The 19,969-nt window shown below is 43.7% G+C and overlaps 1 protein-coding gene across 2 annotated transcripts in view; it reads left to right on the top strand.

The window, feature by feature from the left end:
- RPRD2 (regulation of nuclear pre-mRNA domain containing 2) overlaps positions 1–19,969 on the top strand; it is an 81,595-nt gene that overhangs the window by 14,947 nt on the left and 46,679 nt on the right. For both annotated transcript variants that reach the window (XM_054998713.1, XM_054998703.1), the window contains exon 2: positions 8,655–8,784. In XM_054998713.1, coding sequence (XP_054854688.1) covers positions 8,655–8,784 — 130 coding nt within the window. The remainder of the gene's footprint in view (positions 1–8,654; positions 8,785–19,969) is intronic.

Raw genomic sequence — 19,969 nt, 5'->3', positions numbered from 1 at the left:
GTATTGCCGTGGTCTTGGCATTGTAGTTCCTGACGTTTCGCCAGCAGCTGTGGCTGGCATCTTCAGAGGTGTAGCACCAAAAGACAGAGATCTCTCAGTGTCACAGAGATTGTGACAGACTGTGACACTGAGAGATCTCTGTCTTTTGGTGCTACATCTCTGAAGATGCCAGCCACAGCTGCTGGCGAAACGTCAGGAACTACAATGCCAAGACCACGGCAATACAGCCCGGAAAACCCACAACAACCATCGTTCTCCGGCCGTGAAAGCCTTCGACAATACCCTGAACACTGTTCCCCAGTGTGGTGCCCGTCACATGTTCCAGCGATGTAGGCAAGGCCATTGTCCTCTGATTGGCAGGTGATCTCTTCTTGAAATAGCTGTTGCCACTGGGACTGGCAGATGGGAAAGTTTCACTGCAGGCCTCACGTCAGATCTGCTAGTAAAGAGCTAATCTTTGCCAGTCATAGTATCACAGAATCATAGAGTTGGAAGGGGCCATACAGACCATCTAGTCCAACCCCCTGCCCAGTGCAGGATCAGCCTAGAGCATCTCTGACAAGTATTCATCCAGCCTCTTCTTGAAAACTGCCAGCGAAGGGGAGCTCACCACCTCCCTAGGCAGCTGATTCCACTTTTGAACTACTCTGACCGTGAAAATGTTCTTCCTAATATCCAGCCGGTACCTTTCTGCATGTAACTTAAGCCCATTGCTTCGAGTCCTACCCTCTGCTGCCAACTGGAACAACTCCTTGCCCTTCTCCAAATGACAGCCTTTCAAATATTTAAAGAGAGCAATCATGTCCCCCCTCAACCTCCTCTTCTCCAAACTAAACATTCCCAAGGCCCTTAGCCTTTTCTCGTAGGACTCAGTCTCCAGACCCCTGATCATCCTCGTCGCTCTCCTCTGCACCCTCTCGATTTTGGCTACATCCTTTTTGAAGTGAGGCCTCCAGAACTGCACACAATACTCCAGGTGTGGCCTGGCCAAGGCAGTACAGAGAGGGGCTATGACCTCCTGTGATTTCGATGCTATGGCCCCTTTGATACAACCCAGGATTGAATTAGCCTTTTTTGCCACCTCATCACACTGACTGCTCATATTCAGTTTACAGTCCACTCTTACCCCAAGATCCCTTTCACATATCCTGCTGCCCAGAAGTGTATCCCCCATCCAGTATTTGTGTTTCTCATTTTTGTGGCCCAGATGTAATACTGTGCACTTGTCTTTGTTGAATTGCATCCTATTCACAGCTGCCCCCTCCTCCAGAGTATTCAGGTCTTGTTGAATTTTGATTCTATCTTCTTGGGTGTTTGCAATTCCTCCCATTCATCGCCACTCCAACCGATTCCTCACCCTGAGTATTCTCATCCTAGCACCCGGGCTGAGCTGGCCACGGAGAAGGAAGTGTACAGCCCCCATCAGAGCAGCCACCCAGGGAAAGAGCAAGCTGGTCGCGGTGCGGTGGTGGTGGTGGTGGTTTTACTCCCCCTTTCCCCGTGATCAGCTTGATCGGCTCTGGTGCTTTGGCAATGTCACTCTCTTGTTGGAGTTGCTATGCAGAAGGGACAGCAAGAAGCCCGTCCCTTCATTCCAGAGGCGCAAGGGTTGGCTAAGGTTCAAGTATGGTGCGAAAAGACATGCTCAGAAGTAATCTGGTATTTTAAAATGTTATGGTTATATATTTAATGTCAATAGGTATATCACATGTGACTGCGTGTGTGCATCTGGGGTGGCGCACTGGTCACGTAGGGACTCCTTGGGCTGATGGCAATTGCTGATGTGGCTCTCCACAAACTGTAGATTGAGCAATAATGATATACAACATAGGACTTACTATGATCTAACTTCGTAGACTGTCATAAATTTTTTAAAAATTGCATTACACTTTTTGAGTAAAACCTTGCCTAAAAAAATGTTTACTCAGTCCAAAAGAGGAAAAATTTCCATATGAGTTTTTTTTCCCCCCAATACTTCCACAACTTACCCAGTTTATCCAGTCAGCAAATTCAGGGAAAATTCCAAATTTTTCCAGTTTATTTCCGAGTCCTCACATCTCTAGGATGGGCCTCCATTTTGTGATGTTTGTTCTAGGAGTGTGCACTTGAAAAATTATTGTTTTAATTCCATATTGGAAAGTCAGGAAGGACTGAAACGCCCCTCACATTCGGTGCGTGAAAGAATGAATTGCCACAAGAATCCGGTATCAGTGAGTAAATGAATTGGGTTCCTCTTGTGAGTATGTGGATTGCATAACGATAGGGAGGAAGGTGCGTAAATGTCTCTGCCTTTCGTTAACAAAAGCGTGTTTTGCACAGAGAGCAGGTTACTTAGGAAGCAGATGCGAAATCTGACTATAGCTGGCTTCCGATCGGCGTGCGGATGGGCTTCTGCTCACATCTTGTGCAGGGAGACGGCATGTCGATGGACTTTTGTTTACGTCTAATGTCGTGAGATACTGTGAACATGCCACCAGTGTGAGCCTACCAGCAGAGGAATCGAACGGAAAAAGAAATTGACATAGGAAACAAGGACATTTCTTTATTGAGTTTGAATTATTGGTGAATCCGGATATCTTTGCACCTTATTGTAAGATAGTTGTCTGTAATTTGTATGATTCTGTTTAAATTACTGTATTGCAAGAAACAGGAAAAGTTGAGCACATTGCACTTTGAAATATACTGAGAAATTATATATTGGCATTTTGTTTCCTGTGGGTTCCCCCCCCCTCCTTTTTTGTCAGTGCTTGTAACAGGAACGGCCATTCTTGTTTGGCCCCGCCCCAGCCAGCCTGCTTACCTGAGCTGGTGGAGGAGCAAGCAGCTGGAGTGCCTGACACATACCTTGAAATTAAATGAAATTAAAACCATCTTGAAGAGCCCCACCCCACACTAGTAGAACCTCCTCATAGTCCAGGAAGCAGCCAGCTACTTGCCTTGAACAAGCGAGTCACAGCACTTTGTGGTTGTGTCTGTTTATCCATGGATAGCCCCGTCCCCACATATGCATGTATGCAGGATAATATTAGCCTCATAACATTCTTAAACTGAAGATCCGTCTTCAACTTAGCATTCCTTTGAGCTCTTCACCTGTAGCTCCCAAATTGGGTGGGGGTTGGGGTGATAAACCATGGAGGCCTGTTAGCAGCCAGCCTCATAGCACTGCAAAACTGAACGTTGGCGATTCAGGGGTTAGGGTACACCCAAACACCACTAGGTAATTTAAGTTAACAAACTGAACCAAGCACCCCACCAAACACCTCCCTCAGAAGAACAGCCAGCAACAGTTGATCACCTGACCAAACCTAACTGAAAACAGAACCCAGCAAAAGATACCAACCAACAAAACTTCTGTAAAGAAAGCTCAACAACAGGAGAGAACAGCCCCCCCCCCGAACAAATGATAAAATTAAAAAGGACTATAAAACTCCAAACAACAAATTACCTGCAACAGGATAAAACAGAAGAATAAGCTGTAAAATAAACAGTAAATATAACCAAAATCAAAAGTGAGAAATCAAAGCATTCTCTACATACAAGCCCAACCAAAGCCCCCCCCCCAGCAAAAAATCAGTTTTTAAAATGCAGACTAGAAAAAGTAACAGAAAAAACGCTCTCAAATGAATCTGATGAGGACAGAATTTTACACTAAATAGGAACCCTTTTTGGAATTTCTCTCTATAAATGAATTTTTGGTCACAAAACTTCTTCAACAGGCAATTTGGAAATGTTAGGCTTATGGTAACTCATTAAGAGGCCAAACAACACAATGTAAGTTGTAGTTTATCAAAATGCCAATGTGTGGAGTTTTATCAAAGCTTTAAAAGATGCAAGTTGTAATTGTAGATTCTTTATTGTTACTTGCTATTTGTTATATGTTCCTATTGTTATATTCAAAAATTCAGAACATTAATAAAAATATTTTTTTAAAAATACAAATAAAATGCAAACTAAAAAAAAAACACTTTCCCTTCCTCCTCCTAAACCTATCCCTCCCAGACACCAACCCTCTCCCTCTAAAGAGAGAAAAAACCCAGTGATTCTACAGCTCTCAAACCAGGCAGCAGCAGAAGTCCTCCAGGTGCAGCAGGTCTCAGCACAGGCCGAAGCAGCCAGGAATCCACTCACTGGGCAGCTCGGTCCAGTCGCAGTCCAAAGCAGCCAGACCATAGAGAGGAGCCAACAGCCACCCAGCAGCAAGCCAAGCAGTGTCTCTCAATCTCCAGGCCAAAGCAAAATGGAGGCTTACTGAGGCAAGCCTGCCTAATTTAACTCCTTGCAGCAATTTTAAAAGCATTCTCCTTACAGAGAAGCTCATTGGTCAGGGAAGAACTCCTGCAAGTATTGCCCACTCCCCCTCCCTTCTCCCCCTTCCCATCTGGTTAAAAAAGGCCGGAAAAAGTTTTTCTTTGCTTTCCTTAGCAAAGGAACAGCTGCGATTTTCAAAGTTTACCGAATTTTACTGAATGAATTTGGTATAATTAAATTTGGTAATACCAAATCTGATTCGGTATTTCCTTTTAAGTTTGGTAATACCGAATTTTACCTTTTAACCAAATACCGGACCCGAATTGCATACCTCTATGTGCAAGTTTCTTCTAGGATCTGGGAAAGCAGTCTCTGGCTTATAAAAGCTGCCACTGCAATATATTTGTACGTCTTTGAGAATTCTAGCATCTGTGAAGGCTAATAATTGTACACTGGATCCCTGCCCATCCTGGCTGCTAAAATCTTGAAAAGATCACATAAAGGAGCCCTTGATGTCTACATTAAATCAGTAACTAACTCAAGTCACCTTCCCTCAGCCTCTCAAAGAGGCAGTCTTCCACCCACTACTTAAAATACCATCCTTAGACAAAAATGGAGTAGCCAGTTATCGGCCGGTCTCTAATCTGCCCTTTCCGGGCAAAGTGGCTGACAGCAGTATCTGACCAACTCCAGGCCTTCTTGGATCACTCTTGTGCTCTGGACCCTTTTCAGTCTGGTTTTAGGCCAGACTGTGGGATAGAGACAGCCCTCGTGACGCTAGTTGATGACCTCCGCCTGAATGTAGATAAAGGCGATGCTTCATTATTGCTCCTCCTCCATCTGTCTGCAGCCTCCAATATAGTAGACTGTGCCATCCTATTGTGGCATTTCAAGGCAGAAGCAGGTATCAGAGGATATACCTTGGACTGGTTTGACTGGTTCCTCATGGGATGGACTCAAAGGGTTGCTATTGGAGACCAGCTATCCTCAGAATGGGAATTACCTTGTGGGGTTCCACAAGGCACAATCGTATCCCCCATATTATTTATCCTCTATATAAAGCCTTTAGGAGAACTCATTCGTAGCTGTGGAATTGGATGCCATCATAAGCATTGTAAGGAGCAGGCCCTGTTCCTCCAAATACAAAGTAAAACTTTGGTCCAGGCTTCATGCCTGTAGGAAATCTTACCAGGCCTGTCTGCTGAGACAGGCACAGCCTCTGCTGATCCACTGCTCCTGGGCTCTCTCTTGCTTTGAGAGGGTGGCCTTGGGGAGCCCTGGAGCCTGGCGTTGCTCTCCGCTCCAAGCCATCCTCCCTAAACTTTATCACTGAGTTCATGTTCAATTAAGTAACGAGCCCTGACCGGTTCCTCCACAGAATTTAACTCTTTCGCGTCCATAGAGGTTTCTGGGCGACCTCATCACTGGTATCAGATTTGTGATTTACAGCCCTTTAGCTGTAAGAAAGGAGATGTATAAATATGAATTTTAGCTCTGGAGCCAGTTTGGTGTAGAGGTTAAGAGTGGCGGGACTCTAATCTGGAGAGCCGGGTTTGATTCCCCACCACTTGAAGCCAGCTGGGTGACCTTGGGTCAGTCACAGCTCTCTTAGAGCTCTCTCAGGCCCACCCACCTCACAGGCTGATTGTTGTTGGGAAAATAATAACGTGCTTGGTAACCGTTCTGGGTAGGTGTTAAGTTGTGCCTGAAGGGCAGTATATAAATCAAATGTTACTATTATGTTATTAAACTGAACAGCCGATAAGATGAATTTGACACTGGATTTGTTCATTTGAATTATTTTATGTAATTTTGGTTTGTCCCCCACCCTTCCTCAGTTTACAATTGAGTAAAACATACATGTACCCTTTCGCACAATTCTTAGGGGTAATTACTTGAAAAGCATTGATGACAACTTTGAAATTGCCAGACCTGCCTGATGCTGTATTGCCTCTTGCTCTCCAGCGTCACCTTCAGACCTGGGGCTGGTGATTTTGGAGATCTTTCATTTGTAGGGTTGTCAGAGGTCAGAAGCGACTTGATGGCACATGACACACACAGTAAAGTGGGCTTCTGTAGCCTGTTCATTAGAGCATAAGATGGACGGCCTCTGTAAGGATGCCGTGTTGCAGTGCGGGGCATCTCTCCCTTACAGCATTGGAAAATGGAGGAGTGGAGGGTGATGTAGGCTGCTTTGAGTCCCTGTTGGGGAGAAAGATGGGATCTAAGTGAAGTGAAACAAAAACAAAATGAAGTTTTTCCTTTATGAATGGCAGCAGGGACGAATTTTGTTTCATCAGCGACGTCCAGGATTGCAGAGGCAGGCAGTGGCAAACCACCTGTGTTAGTCTCTTGCCAGGAAAACCCCTCCAGGGATCGCCCTACGACAGCTATGACTTGAGGCCCCTCTCCACCCCCATAATTGGCAGGGACCCGTAAATTGACTTGGGATCTGGATTCAGCCAGAGAGTGGCTTGTTTGGGGCCTTTTCTGAACAGAGGGGGGTATGGGCAAGCAGGGAAACGTTAGGAAAGAGGTAGGAGAGTTGTGGGTTGACATGGCAGGCTAGCTTTAAATCCCCAGAGTGTACAAAAAGAATGCTTAAGTGTGTTCCAAGGGTGGGTACAGTAAGCAAAAGTTTGGTTAGATTCTTGGAAACTGGCATTGAGTAATTTGCTGCGTTCACTTGCCTTTAGAGTTTGAGGTTGTATGTACACAATATGAATGCACATTCCTGTAAGTAAACGGGTAGTGCTTTTGGGAGATGTGTGAATGCTGGGGGCCGAGAATGCCACATGCTGGCCTGGGGAATGGGCAGTCTTCTGTTCTGCCCTAAGGGACAAGATCTGCATCTGGAATTTGGAAAACAACGAAAGCTTGCGATCGTTCTGTCTTGATCCTGAAGTGTCTTGGAGATAGCTTTGCTGTGCAGTTCGTATGCCTCCTGGCGGCATTGTCTAATCATTAATTTTGAAAGAAGTGGGTGTGGACTTCGACTGCTTCATACAGCCCTTTAGACTAGGAAATGTTTATTACAACAGCGATTTTGGCCACAATAATAAGCAACTGTCACTAGTGATTTATAGGCTGGACCCATAAAAGATGTTTGTGCGTGCCTCTGTCGTTCCAGCGGGGCTTGTGCAGGAGGCATCCCTCTGCTTCCGGTGCTTAGCAGTCAATGTGGGGGTTCTTGCTTCCCCTGGATTTGTTGGCCAGAGGCTGCCAAGTCAATGTCAGTGACTGCTCTTCCGATCAAGACGTTGTCATCAAGCTTTCGGTTTGGAGCGATCGCATAAAAGTTGGCACTGGTTGCTGCAGCTCATCCCTTGAGAGAGATCAGAGACCTAGTGGAGGTGGTCCAGCAAGAGGGGCAGCGTTTGTGGGACTCGGGAGCAGAAAGGCTGGGGCCACTGGGAGGTCGAGAAACAAGAGGTAGCAGTAGGACAAGGAGTTCTTTCCTGGTCTCGTTCTTTCTTTGCCACGTTTCTGGTATCTGTGCACGGATTCCAGCTGGGAAGAGTCTCTGCAATGGGCAGGGGAAGGGTTCATAAGGGTGTTGCGAATCACCTCCTTTCCTGCCGCTGGGCAGCTGATGGGGCAGCAGGGTTTCCAGACCAAAGATTGACAGGTGGCAGGCTTGGGAAAGATCTTGAAGAGCGGCTGCCATTCAGAGCAGATGACTCTGGGCTAGGTGAACAGCTGATCAGACTTGGTATAAAGCTGTTCCTTTTGAGACCACTCACCAACCAATAGATAGTATTGGTTAACAGGTTCACTTATCTGGATTAATAGCCCCTCCCCCTTCCATACCAAAGGCCTCTTGTGTGTGTGCTTCCTGAGAAGTGTGCAAGGTTGGAGACTGACATAGGAGAAAGGGGTGAGGTTGCCGAGCCCAGCATCCTGCACTGGGCAGGGGTTGGACTAGATGGTCTGTATGGCCCCTTCCAGCTCTGTGATGCCATCCAAGGAGTCTTTCTCAGCACTCTCGAGAGGTGGTGCTCCCTAGACTCATTCTCATGCTTGAGGGAGGGGCTGTGGTGCAGCAGAGGAGCCTCTGTGTTGCACGCAGGTTGTCCCAGGCAGCAGGTGATGTGAAAGACTTCCGCCTGCCAGTCTGAGTAGGCATTACTGCCCTTGGTGGACCAGGGGGCTGAGTCAGTAGAAGGCTGCTTCATGGGTGGCCTGCCCCACCCATGCCAAGACTGGTAGTCTCCTGTCCGGCATCTTCTGTTCTCCACTGGGAAAGCACGCAAGTCGTCACTGGGTCGCATCTCAAAGCCTCAGTTCATCTGACCATCCAAAGGAAGTAGCAGCGACCCTTCTGCAGAAGCCGTGTACTCAGTGGGCCCTGCTGGCTTACGTGGCAGGGTGTCTGGCATTAACATGAGCCTCCCTTTTCTTTTCAGCTGCCTTTCCTCATCGCTTGAACCTTTTTTACCTGGCCAACGACGTCATACAGAACTGTAAGCGGAAAAATGCAATTGTGTTCCGTGATACGTTTGCCGAAGTGCTCCCAGACGCAGCAGCCTTGGTGAAGTAAGTTGTGGAATTTACTCTGTTTAATCTTGTGACTTGACCCAAATTCTTTCTTCTCCTGACCCCTTTCTCCCCCCCAGTCTGATCTCTTTTTTAATAGTGCTATGAATGAACGATTACAGTTTGTTATTATTTCTATTATTTGTTCTATCAGCGGGGATGCTGCCTTTCTCATTGTGGTTAAAAAATAAAAAACACCCTGGCAATGATGTTACAAGATACAATAGTACGTTGGCCTGCACAAAACATCCAGGGCCGAACAGAGCTGGCATCAGTCTGCCTGCCGCTCCAGGTCTCCTAGAAAATTCTCCAGTACCAGGGTTTTTATTAAATAATTTTTATATTATAAACAATTGCATATATAATAGATATTTTTCATACAGTCATATTGCTCCTGACCCTTATTGATGTTCGACAGGGATGCAAAGTTCAGCCACAGCCTAGGAATTCATCACAGTGCAGATACTGTGTGTTTGAATGGAAGTGCGGTGAAGTTACCCTTTCTGGAGTTCTGTCGCTGAATCCAGAGGGGAATTTTTTGTTGATGCCAAGAAAAGCACCTCAGTGGTAAAATCTCTCTCATAGTCTGAGAAAAATTGCAGCCGGACAAATCTTCCGGAAAGCCTTTTCAAAGTGCTCTGTTCTGACAGTGATGCCTAACTTAGGGGAGTGATTGTGATGGTATAATTATCACAGGAGGGGAACTGGAGGCAGATAATTTTGGGCTGTCCTTTTGCTTGAGGCAGATGTGACTCTGAACCATCATGGCACTCAGACAAGCAAAGGGATTCTTGAATTAGCATATCCTGCTCAAGGTCCTCTGCAGCCTATGTTAGGTGGGTAAATGTTTACTCTTAGGACAGGGATCGGCAGTAGATTACCATGGCGATCCATCAGCCCACAAAGAGCTTAGCCCCCAAGGGCGCTCTGCAGAAGAACCGCTGCATTTCCAAATAATGGGTTTCCTTTTCTTCTCCCTTCCCTCGTGGCTCTGCCCAGGGCTCCTGAGAGGACTGAGCAGGCTCGCCGCTCTTCTGCGGTGTTCCCTGGTGTGTGCTGTGAGTTGCCCCTTCTGCTTGTTAGTGAAGCCTCTGCTGTCATTTCTCCAACTGATTGTTTAAAGTGTTGCTTTAAGGCCGTTTTTGAAAGAATTGGGTACGAGCAAGGGGAACATTGGTTGCACGGCAGGGAACGGCAATCTCTGATTTCTCAAGGAAGTAACCCATCTCTCCCCGCACCGCTTGCTTACATGGATTTAGCCCCTGTGACCCTTGACCTTTTCCTGATGGTTAAAGCCCTTGAGCGTCAGTCCTTTCTGTGCTATCGAGCAGGCAGGTGAGCTAAGAATAGAACAGCTGCCGTGCAGGATCAGGTGGAAGCGTCCGTTCGTTTGTCTTCAGCAAGGGGCAGCTCACGGGCAGTCCAGCCACCCCCTTGCCGTGGCACCTGCCTGTTAGTGCAACATGCCACTGAGCACGGCGCTCTCACGGCTCATCAGTGTCCATTTCAAAGCCATTTGCTCCAGCGGCTACTGTAGCATCCTGTGACCACCAATGCCACCATCATGTTGTGTGAGGGGCCTGTTTAGTCCACCCTGTCCTGTTGGCAGTGAATTTCCTTGGAGTTATGCAGCCCATAAAAACCTGGGCTTCCCACGTTGGCAATGATGCTTCCGTTTAGACAGGCGGAGGTTGTGTAGTTGTCCTGAAGGGCGGTATATAAATCAGATGTTGTTGTTGTTGATGATATTAGTGCTGATCAGCAGCAGCCTTTACTCTGGGATTGCTGTTGTTTTCTTTGGTTCTAGGAGCCTGCTCAGAACTCTTCACCATGTCTCGTAATTTTACTAAAGTTACGGCAAAAGTGTTGTAGTGTATGAATTCATATATGGTAACTCCAGTTGTCATAACCACAACAAAAACTTGTGAGTAATGCAAAATATCCTGAGATTACTACCACCCCATGTGTCACCAAGTTTGCTTCTGTCCTTGGAGCCTGGGATCTTCACAGAATAGCATAACAGAATTCAGAATGCCCAGACATAGCTGTATAAACTTGACAAATCCCAGATTACCACAGTGCCTAATATTTTCAACAATGATTTTATTATAATGTATCCTAGTGATCCTCAGTAGAAGTACAATGTTTATCATTTCATATCTCAATATATTTTGTTGTCTGACACACAAATATGAGCATCAAAAATGAAGCTATCACCTGAGCAGCACAGAGGAAAACCTATGACCAGAAGTTCTTTTTTTAAAGTCTATAGCAGATCTTTTTGTGATCTTTTCTTGGGCTACCAGTAGCTATCTTTTCGAAACTCCTGCTATAACCCTAACCTTCTTCCCTCCAATCCTACTATATAATTCCCTTAGCATCTTTCCAACGACGCACATTTATGCTGGTGCGCATGTGTGGGCACACCAGGATAAAAGGGCGCCATGGAATGATGCCTCCAGAGGGCACCACTAGCGGCAGAGGGCAGGGCGAGTCAGCCTGGCCCGCTGCCACTGGGTTTCGTAGCCAAGGAGGAGGAGGGCAGTGGCAGCGTGGGAAGGGCGGCGCGCCTGCAAGCCCTGGGGGAGCACTGGGCGCCTTGCGATGCCCGCTGGAGCCGTGGCATGCCGCTCTCCATGGGCAAGGGGGCGCGAACAATTCGCTCGACGCCCCGTGAGACCCGCTGGAGCCGCAGTGCCCTGCAGACCTGGGCGACGGGGTGCGACCGCCACCATGGGAGTTCTGCTGGAGCTGGGGATGCAGCGGGAAGAGCGAGCCTGCTCTGCCCACCCTCCCTGGGTCCACACCCCACCCGCCAGCCCTCCCCAGACCCCTCCTGCCTCTGAGCCCTCCCCAGATCCCCCCTTGCCTCTCCACATGCCCGTCTTCCTCAGACCCCTCTCGACTCTCAGCTCTCCCCAGACCCCCTTGCCCCTCCACCTGCCATCCCTCCCCAGACCCCTCCCCCGCCAGCCCTCCCCAAGAAGGGAATTCTGACTCTTGAACACCCACATCCATGAAAATCCTGTTAGTCTTATGGTGCCACTGGACTCAGATCCTGAATTCTGTTAGGCCCGGTTCCGTCCCTGATTAGAACTGTAAAATTTCTGGAAAGCTTGAAGCCAAAGGAAGCGGGGGTGGAATGGAAATTTAAGGGGTTGGGATTGAAATATATGCAACATTTGCTTTCCTATCAAACCTCAACTGTTTTTACTTCTAAAATGCATTAATTGTAACTTAGCATGTAAAATTGTACTGTTTGGCATTTTTAAATGGAATTTGATTGTATATATGTCTTCATTATCCATAACAAAAATTGTGAACCAATACCCAATATATGAGAGAGAGAGTTACAAACAGGGTGGATAAAAATCAATGATTTAAAAAAAAAAACTTTAAAAATTCAGATTTTAAAAATTTAAATTGGATTTTTTTAATAAAATGTTTTTTGAGGAAAAATGTATCTAAAGATAGTTTTCTGTCTAAGATATATTATAATCCAAAGGTTATTCATCATGAAATAACGATTAGTTTTTAATTATGTGGCATGAGGCTGTATATTCATACAGTGTTTTAAATTTTTTGGTAAATGAATTCCCTTAATCCATTCACAATGCCATGCTCTTTCAGAGGTTTCTGTAAGATTATTGGGCAGTTTTTCTGTCCAGAAGATACCATCACAGAGGCTTGGTTTTACAGTTCTCAGAACTGTGAATTTGTGCTAAGTTTCAAAAATTGAATGAATAGAAGATTGTTGGGAGTGGAACAGATCTGCCCAAGAAGCTGTGAGGAGGGAGAGGCAGGCAGTAGAAATGAAAGTGAAACCTTTTGAGCACAATAGTCCACAAGTCTTTGGATCTTTGTGTGTATAGCCTGAGGTTTATCATGTTATTTTTTCCCTGTATAACCAACGTCCAGAGCAGACACTGACTGCTCTGGACTTCCGGAGGGGGCAGGCCCCACCCTAACCACGGCCACCCCTCCCCTCCCCATCCCAGGGACAACGCCCCGACCCCTGGAGCCCCAGAAGTACTTACCAGCGGGGTCAAGGGCTGGGGAGAGTCCCGCGGGGGTCAGATCCAGGTGGAAGAAGCAGGCAGCGTTGCCACTGCTGCTGCAAAAGCCCAATGGCTGGGAGGTACGGTGGCGCCCACTTGGGCCCACTGAACAGCTCAGCTGTGCAGAAGCACAGCAGCATAAGCCGACGCGTCCCCCTGCTTTGCTGGCCATGGCCCCACTCGTGGCACAGCTGGGCTGGGGCCGGGGCCGGCCAACTCTGAGGGTGGGAGCTCCTGCTGGGAAGGCAGGCTCAGGAGCTTTTGAGCCAGCCAACTGGCTGGGATCCCAGGCCGAGGATGCGGCTAGCAGCCAATGGCCCAGAGGGAGATGGGGGGAGAGGGCAGGCAATAGGGGGAGGTCATAGGAAACAGGGAGGACTCTGGGGCAGATTGGGCGCCCGGCAGAGGGGAGGGGTGGAAGGGAGCTATAAAGGGGAGTTCCCTGGGATGCCGGGAAGCAAAAGGCTGGGGTGAACGAGTGCGGGCCAGAGAGAGAGAGAGTACGGCAGTTCTACACTCAGAGGACCCCTCTTATCTGGCTATATCAACAAACAATGACAAGAATTTCATACATGTGCGTTTTTACGTCATACAACAAAACATTCTGATGCAAAAATGACAAAACTTTGGGTTGGATGCACACCGCTTTTTTGCTCAGTCTTAGCCAGTTCTGCTCCGTATTCCACAGGGGTTTTGTGTGTGTAGTTCCCATGATTAGCCTTTTTGGTTGTCAAAGGGAGGGGGCTTCCTTTTTTGCCCCGGAAAAAATGCTGAGAGATCTACAATGAAGTCATTGCTCAAAATATTAGGTGCCACTGTAACCCAATGTGTGGGATTTGTCAAGCCACGTAATAAACAAACAAAAGTATTAATTGGACAGGGAAAAAAGTCTTACAGTTGGCTGAAAGATGATGATGATAATGATGGAATTTGGTGAGATGGCTAAACTTACTTTCTTGATTAGGGAAAAGACATTATCTAAATTTGTTACCTGGAAACATCTTGTAGACTTTTTGAGGGAAATGGAAAGAAATGAACGGATGACTTGTGCTTTTGAAGACTAAGAAGCAAAATGCTTAGAGGGAAAGGAGAAGTATTTGTTTATGGCAATTTTAGAGTAAGTGTATATGTAATAACTATATATCCTTCACAAAGAGAATTGGAGGTTATTCCTATATTCTTTTTTATGTTAGTACTGTATTTTTTCTTTTTTCCTTTTTTGTATTTTTCCTGTACTTTTTAGTTCTTCCTTTTTAATTATCCATTTTCTTTTTTATCTTTTTATATCTTATTTTAAAATCCTTAATGAAAAAATTCTTATAAGAAAAGTTATCTAAAGCTAAGTAGAAAAGTTTCTTACATCTCTAATAAGAATAATCAATTGTCAGAGAAACTTTTTGCATCAATACTGGCTAGGTATATTTGCACACTTTCTAACAGTTACTTAAATTAACATTCAGATACCGTTTGCTAAATATTTAACATGTTTCTAAGCAAACATGTCGATACGTTTGTCATCCTTTTTTTGGGCAGAAATACTAAGTTTTTGTCAACCACATCCTATTTATCATCCTTGAAACTTCTCAGTCTGGAAATGTAGTTTGAAGTAGAGCTCAAACAGTTGCCTTGTTCCTTTAAAAATATTCTTTGCAGATGTTTAGATAGCATCTAACACTCCTTTTTATATTTCTTGATCTGGAAGTTGTTTCACAAAGCAGCTTTGAAGAAAATGTATTTACAAGCTGTCACATTCAGCCAGTGCTTCGTAGATTAGAGGTCAAAGAGTGGAAAATGTGGACAAAAGCATGAGAGGGAAATGATATACCTGCTTCCTTACACATTTGCACTGGGACTTCGCTGTGAGAATGGTCCAAGTAGAAGGCCTGGATATAAATTTACACTGATTATCCCTTACATAACCTTGATATGAAAAAAAAGAAAACTCTTCCAGTTACAACAGGTTGGACTTCTTCCCTCTTAAGTTAAACTTTATAACATTGAAAACCCTAAACTCTTTAATTTTTTTTTTTGAAAAAATTTTATTGGGTTAGAATCCGTTATTTTTACATTTACATTCAATTTTCCCCAAATTTTTCATTTCTAACCCCCTCCCTTTCCCCCCCTTTTGTTGACTTCCAACAGTTTTCCAACCCTTTGTCCCTTTTCCCTTACTTCTATTAAATTCCTCTATCTAAAACAAATATATATTCTCCATTATACTAAGCAGTACATCCTTAACTATTTTTCTTATTATATACCCAAACTGTAAGTCTTTGTTTCCATCTTAGATAAACAATTTATCCCATTTTCCATTTTTAGATATTTCTATATATCATAAACCTATATATCATAAACCATAAAAATCTTACACATTTAAATCAAACAATTTGACTTATTCTCTATATATTACTCATTCTGTCTTTTTATGGTAATTCTATATAACTCTCGTCACATAGTCAATCAATTTGACTCGTCTATACCTTCAGACATTCAGTTTGGTGCATTATACAAATCTTATCAAAGAAAGAAAATATTGTTGGTTACTCAATCCTTATATTTAATCCTTATAGTTAATTATTTTCTATCAATATTCTATTTATTAACCTATATATATCTATATATATGTCAATCTGTTAATCTAACTGCTTATAGATTCACATTTATCTCTTCTCCCCCCGGTAAAGTCACCCCCCTCTACATTTTATTATACTTCAGTAGTTCTCAAACTGCCACAGTTTTCCTCCCACCTCCCATTTCTTCTCCAAATATTGTTTCAGCTTCTCCCAGTCTGTGTTAAACTGCCCTGAGTCCAGATTTCTCAGTTTTCTTGTCATCTTGTCCATTTCAGCCATGTACAGCAATTTGTAGATCCAATCTTCGATAGTTGGCACTTCCTGTACTTTCCATTTTTGCGCATACAATAGTCTAGCTGCTGCCGTCATATAAAATATCAGCGTCCTGTGATGGGCTGGAATTCCCTCCATTCCCAAGTTCAGTAGCAGGAGTTCTGGGTTCTTATTAATTTGAAATTGTAAAATTTCACTCATTTCTCTTATTATTACCCCCCAGTACTGCCTGGCTACCTCACACGACCACCACATATGATAGAGGGAGCCCTCATGCTTCCTACATTTCCAGCATTTATTAGAAGTGTTCAAATTCCCTAGCGCAATCTTCTTTGGTGTCATGTACCAACGATAGATCATTTTGTAGATGTTCTCTTTGATATTTGTACATGTCGTTGTCTTCATTGTAGTCTTCCACAAGTATTCCCATGCCTCCATTGTTATTTCTTTATTAAAATTTATAGCCCATTTCACCATTTGTGTTTTAACTGTCTCATCCTCAGTATACCATTTCAACAGTACTTGGTATACCTTGGATATTCTTTTCTTGTCCTCTTTAAGAAGGGTCTGCTCTAGCTCCGAATTCTCTATTCGTATACCTCCTTTTACAGAGTCCGAGTTATACAAATCTCTGATCTGTCTATACTGGAACCAATCGTAATTAGGTGATAGTTCCTCTTGCGTCTTTATTCTAAGTTTAGATGCTTCTACTTTAGTTATTTCTTTGTACGTTAAACATTGTCGTTCATTATCAACAGCTCTCGGGTCTATCACCTCATATGGAACCACCCACCAAGGAGTTCCTTCTTGTAGATAAATTCTGTACTTCTTCCAGATTGTGTATAGACTTCTCCGTACAAAATGGTGCAGGAACATCGAGTTGACCTTTACTTTGTCATGCCATAGGTATGCGTGCCATCCAAATATTTTTTTGTATCCCTCTAGGGCTAATAATTTCTTGTTCTTTAATGTCATCCACTCTTTCAGCCAAACTAGGCAGATTGCATCATGATAAAGTCTCAGGTTGGGCAGTTGCATTCCGCCTCTTTCCTTTGCATCTTGTAACACTTTCATTTTCACTCGAGGCTTCTTGCCTGCCCATACAAAATCTGATATTTTCCTCTGCCATTTTTCAAATTGTTTAGAGTCTCTGATGATTGGTATTGTCTGTAGCAAAAACATCACTCTTGGTAACACATTCATTTTGACTGCTGCAATCCTACCCAACCATGACAGATTGAGCCTATTCCATTTAATCAAGTCTCTCTCAATCTGAGTCCATAGTTTTTCATAATTATTCTTGAATAAATCTATATTCTTTGCAGTCAGTTCAATTCCCAAATATTTCACCTTACTTGTTACTTCACAGTCCGTTGTTTCCATTAACAGTTGTTGTTTCTGCTTAGTCATATTTTTGCATAGTATCTTTGACTTCTTTTTGTTGATATAGAAACCTGCCAAGTCTCCAAACTCCTTGATCTTATCCATCACTTTTGGCATGTTCTCCAATGGGTCCTCTACGATTAACATTATATCATCCGCGAATGCTCTGACCTTGTATGAGTAGTCCTTTATTTTTATTCCTCGAATTTCCTCGTCTTGTCGTATTTGTATCATCAGGATCTCCAATACTAAAATGAACAACAGTGGAGACAACGGGCAACCTTGTCTTGTTCCTTTACTTATAATCAGTTTCTTAGTCAATTCATCGTTCACCACAATTGCTGCGGTCTGGTCTCTGTAGATTTCCTTAATTGCTCTGATGAATCTTTCTCCTAATTGTAGCTTTTCCATAGTGGCAAACATAAAGTCCCAGTTTAAATTGTCAAATGCCTTTTCAGCGTCAACAAAGAAGAAACCAACCTCTTTATCACAACGCTTATCATAATATTCAATAGCATCAATCACTGTCCTTAAATTGTCTCTTATTTGTCTGTCTGGCAAAAAGCCTGCTTGCTCCTCCTCTATAACTTCCGAAAGCCACCCCTTCAGTCTCTCCGCCAGTATCTTCGCAAAAATTTTATAGTCATTGTTGAGTAACGATATAGGTCTGTAATTTTTCACATTAGTCAAATCTTGGCCCTCTTTTGGGATCAATGATATGTTCGCTTCAGACCAAGTGTCTGGAATCCTTTGATCCCTTAGAACTCCATTGATCACCTCCTTTAGGAATGGTGCCAGCTCATTGGCCATAGTCTTATAAAATTTAGCTGTAAGTCCATCTGGCCCTGGCGCCTTTCCTAGATTTGCAGATTGTATTGCCTTACTTATTTCCTCATCCGTTACTTCACTATTCAGCTTATTTCTCCAAGCGTCCGAGATTTCTGGTAGCGTCATTTTCTCCAGATATGACGCTATTGAGTCTTTATTTACCTCTTTCTTGTTGTACAGTTTAGCGTAGAATTTATAAAAGGCTCTACTAATGGTAGTCTGTTCCAAATACGTTTTGTCATCTTCACAAATTTTATTTATTGTTTTCTTTTCCCTTCTCTTCTTCAGTTGCCATGCCAGGTACTTCCCAGGTTTATTTGCACCCTCAAACGCTTTCTGATTCAGCCTTTTGAGATTCCACTCCAATTCTTTATTGCTCATTGCTGTTAGCTGTTCTTGCAATATTTTAATTTCCTGGTATAATTTCTTTTTCCCTGGTCTCTTTTTTAACTGTATTTCCTTAGTTTTTATTTTCTTCTCAATCTCTTGTCTCTTCTCCTCTTTCTTCTTTCTTGCTCTACCATTTAAGTCCATTAGTATGCCCCTTATAACCGCCTTGTAAGCATCCCAAACTTTATCAGTTGGTACTTCTTTATTCACGTTGTATTGTATGAAAAACTTTGTCTCTCTTCTCAATATTTCCATATTCTCTTTTTCCTGTAGCAAGTCCTCATTTATTCTCCATGCTTTCCTTTTTCTCCTTTTCCCTAATTTCCACATAATTGGGTTATGATCTGAGCCTACCATCGGCATTATTTCTACATCTTTAGTCCATAACGCCAAATCTTTTGAGGCCCAGATCATGTCAATTCTTGATAGTGTGGAGTGCCTTGCAGAATAAAAAGTAAACTGTCTGCTTTTAGGATATTCTCTCCTCCATACATCTTCAAGAGTCTCTTGTTGAATCAGCTCAAAAAAGAGCTTTGGTAATAGTCCTCTTTTCTTTTGTGCCATTGTAGTCTTTTTATCCAGTTCCAAGTCTGTCACTCCATTGAAGTCTCCAGCAAGAATTATCTGATCATATGAAAGATCGTCTAAATGCTTTCTCAAATCCTCAAAGAAGCTCTCTTTTGCACCATTAGGTGCGTAAATTCCGACTACCAACACTCTCTTTAGGTTCCAAGTACATTCCACTGCTACAAATCTGGCTTCCACATCTTTCATTATGAATTTTGGTTGTAGCTCCTCTTTTACATACAACACCACTCCTCTTTTTTTCTTACTTGAGGCCGCTACAAAGTCCTTGCCCAATTTTCCCAGTTTTAAATATTTTACATCCTGTTTTCGAATATGAGTCTCTTGCAAACAAACAATATCACATTTTTGTTTTAGTAGCCAGTGAAAAATATTTTTTCTCTTATTCGGTGAATTTAGTCCATTTACATTCCAAGATAATACTTTACACTCCATATTCATAATCTTGTTGGTAAGTCTTTTTCATTGTCCCTTATAAATCGCTCCATCTCCCGCTCAGATCTGATACGCTTTTTGGCACCTCCAAATTCGAAGGACAAACCCTCTGGGAGCTCCCATCTGTACCTGATTTTCATGTCCTTCAGCATCTGGATTAGCGCTTTATATTTTTTCCGATCTAGTAACACTGATCTGGGTAGTTCCTTTATTATAATGATTGTCTTGCCATCGATCTCCAATGGATCTTGAAAGTGTTTAGTCACAATCTTCTCTTTCATGTTTCTTGTTGTAAATTGTACAATCACATCTCTTGGTACTTTCCTCTGGGTTGCAATTCTCGAGTTCACACGATATGCCACATCTAGGATAGCCACAACTTCCTCCTCCTCCTTCCCCAGGTATTCAGCTAACACCTCCGTCATCTGCTCTTGCGCTGTCTTTCCTTCCATTTCCGGCAGGCCGCGAAATCTCAGCTGCTTCTCCATATGTCTACTTTCCGCAACCGCCATCCTTCCCCTCATCAGCCTCATCTCTGTTTGTTGCGTATCTGCTAAGTTCTCCATCGCTCCTTCTACTGTTTTAACTCTCTGCTGCGTCCCTTGTAATTCACTTTGTATTGTTTCCATACCTTTCTTCACTTCTGACAGCTCCGATTTT

This window comes from Eublepharis macularius, chromosome 1 (genome assembly GCF_028583425.1).
Source record: "Eublepharis macularius isolate TG4126 chromosome 1, MPM_Emac_v1.0, whole genome shotgun sequence".
Lineage (NCBI taxonomy): Eukaryota > Metazoa > Chordata > Lepidosauria > Squamata > Eublepharidae > Eublepharis > Eublepharis macularius.
The sequence above is the reverse complement of the archived record's forward strand: the minus strand, read 5'-3'. Positions and strand labels throughout refer to the sequence as shown.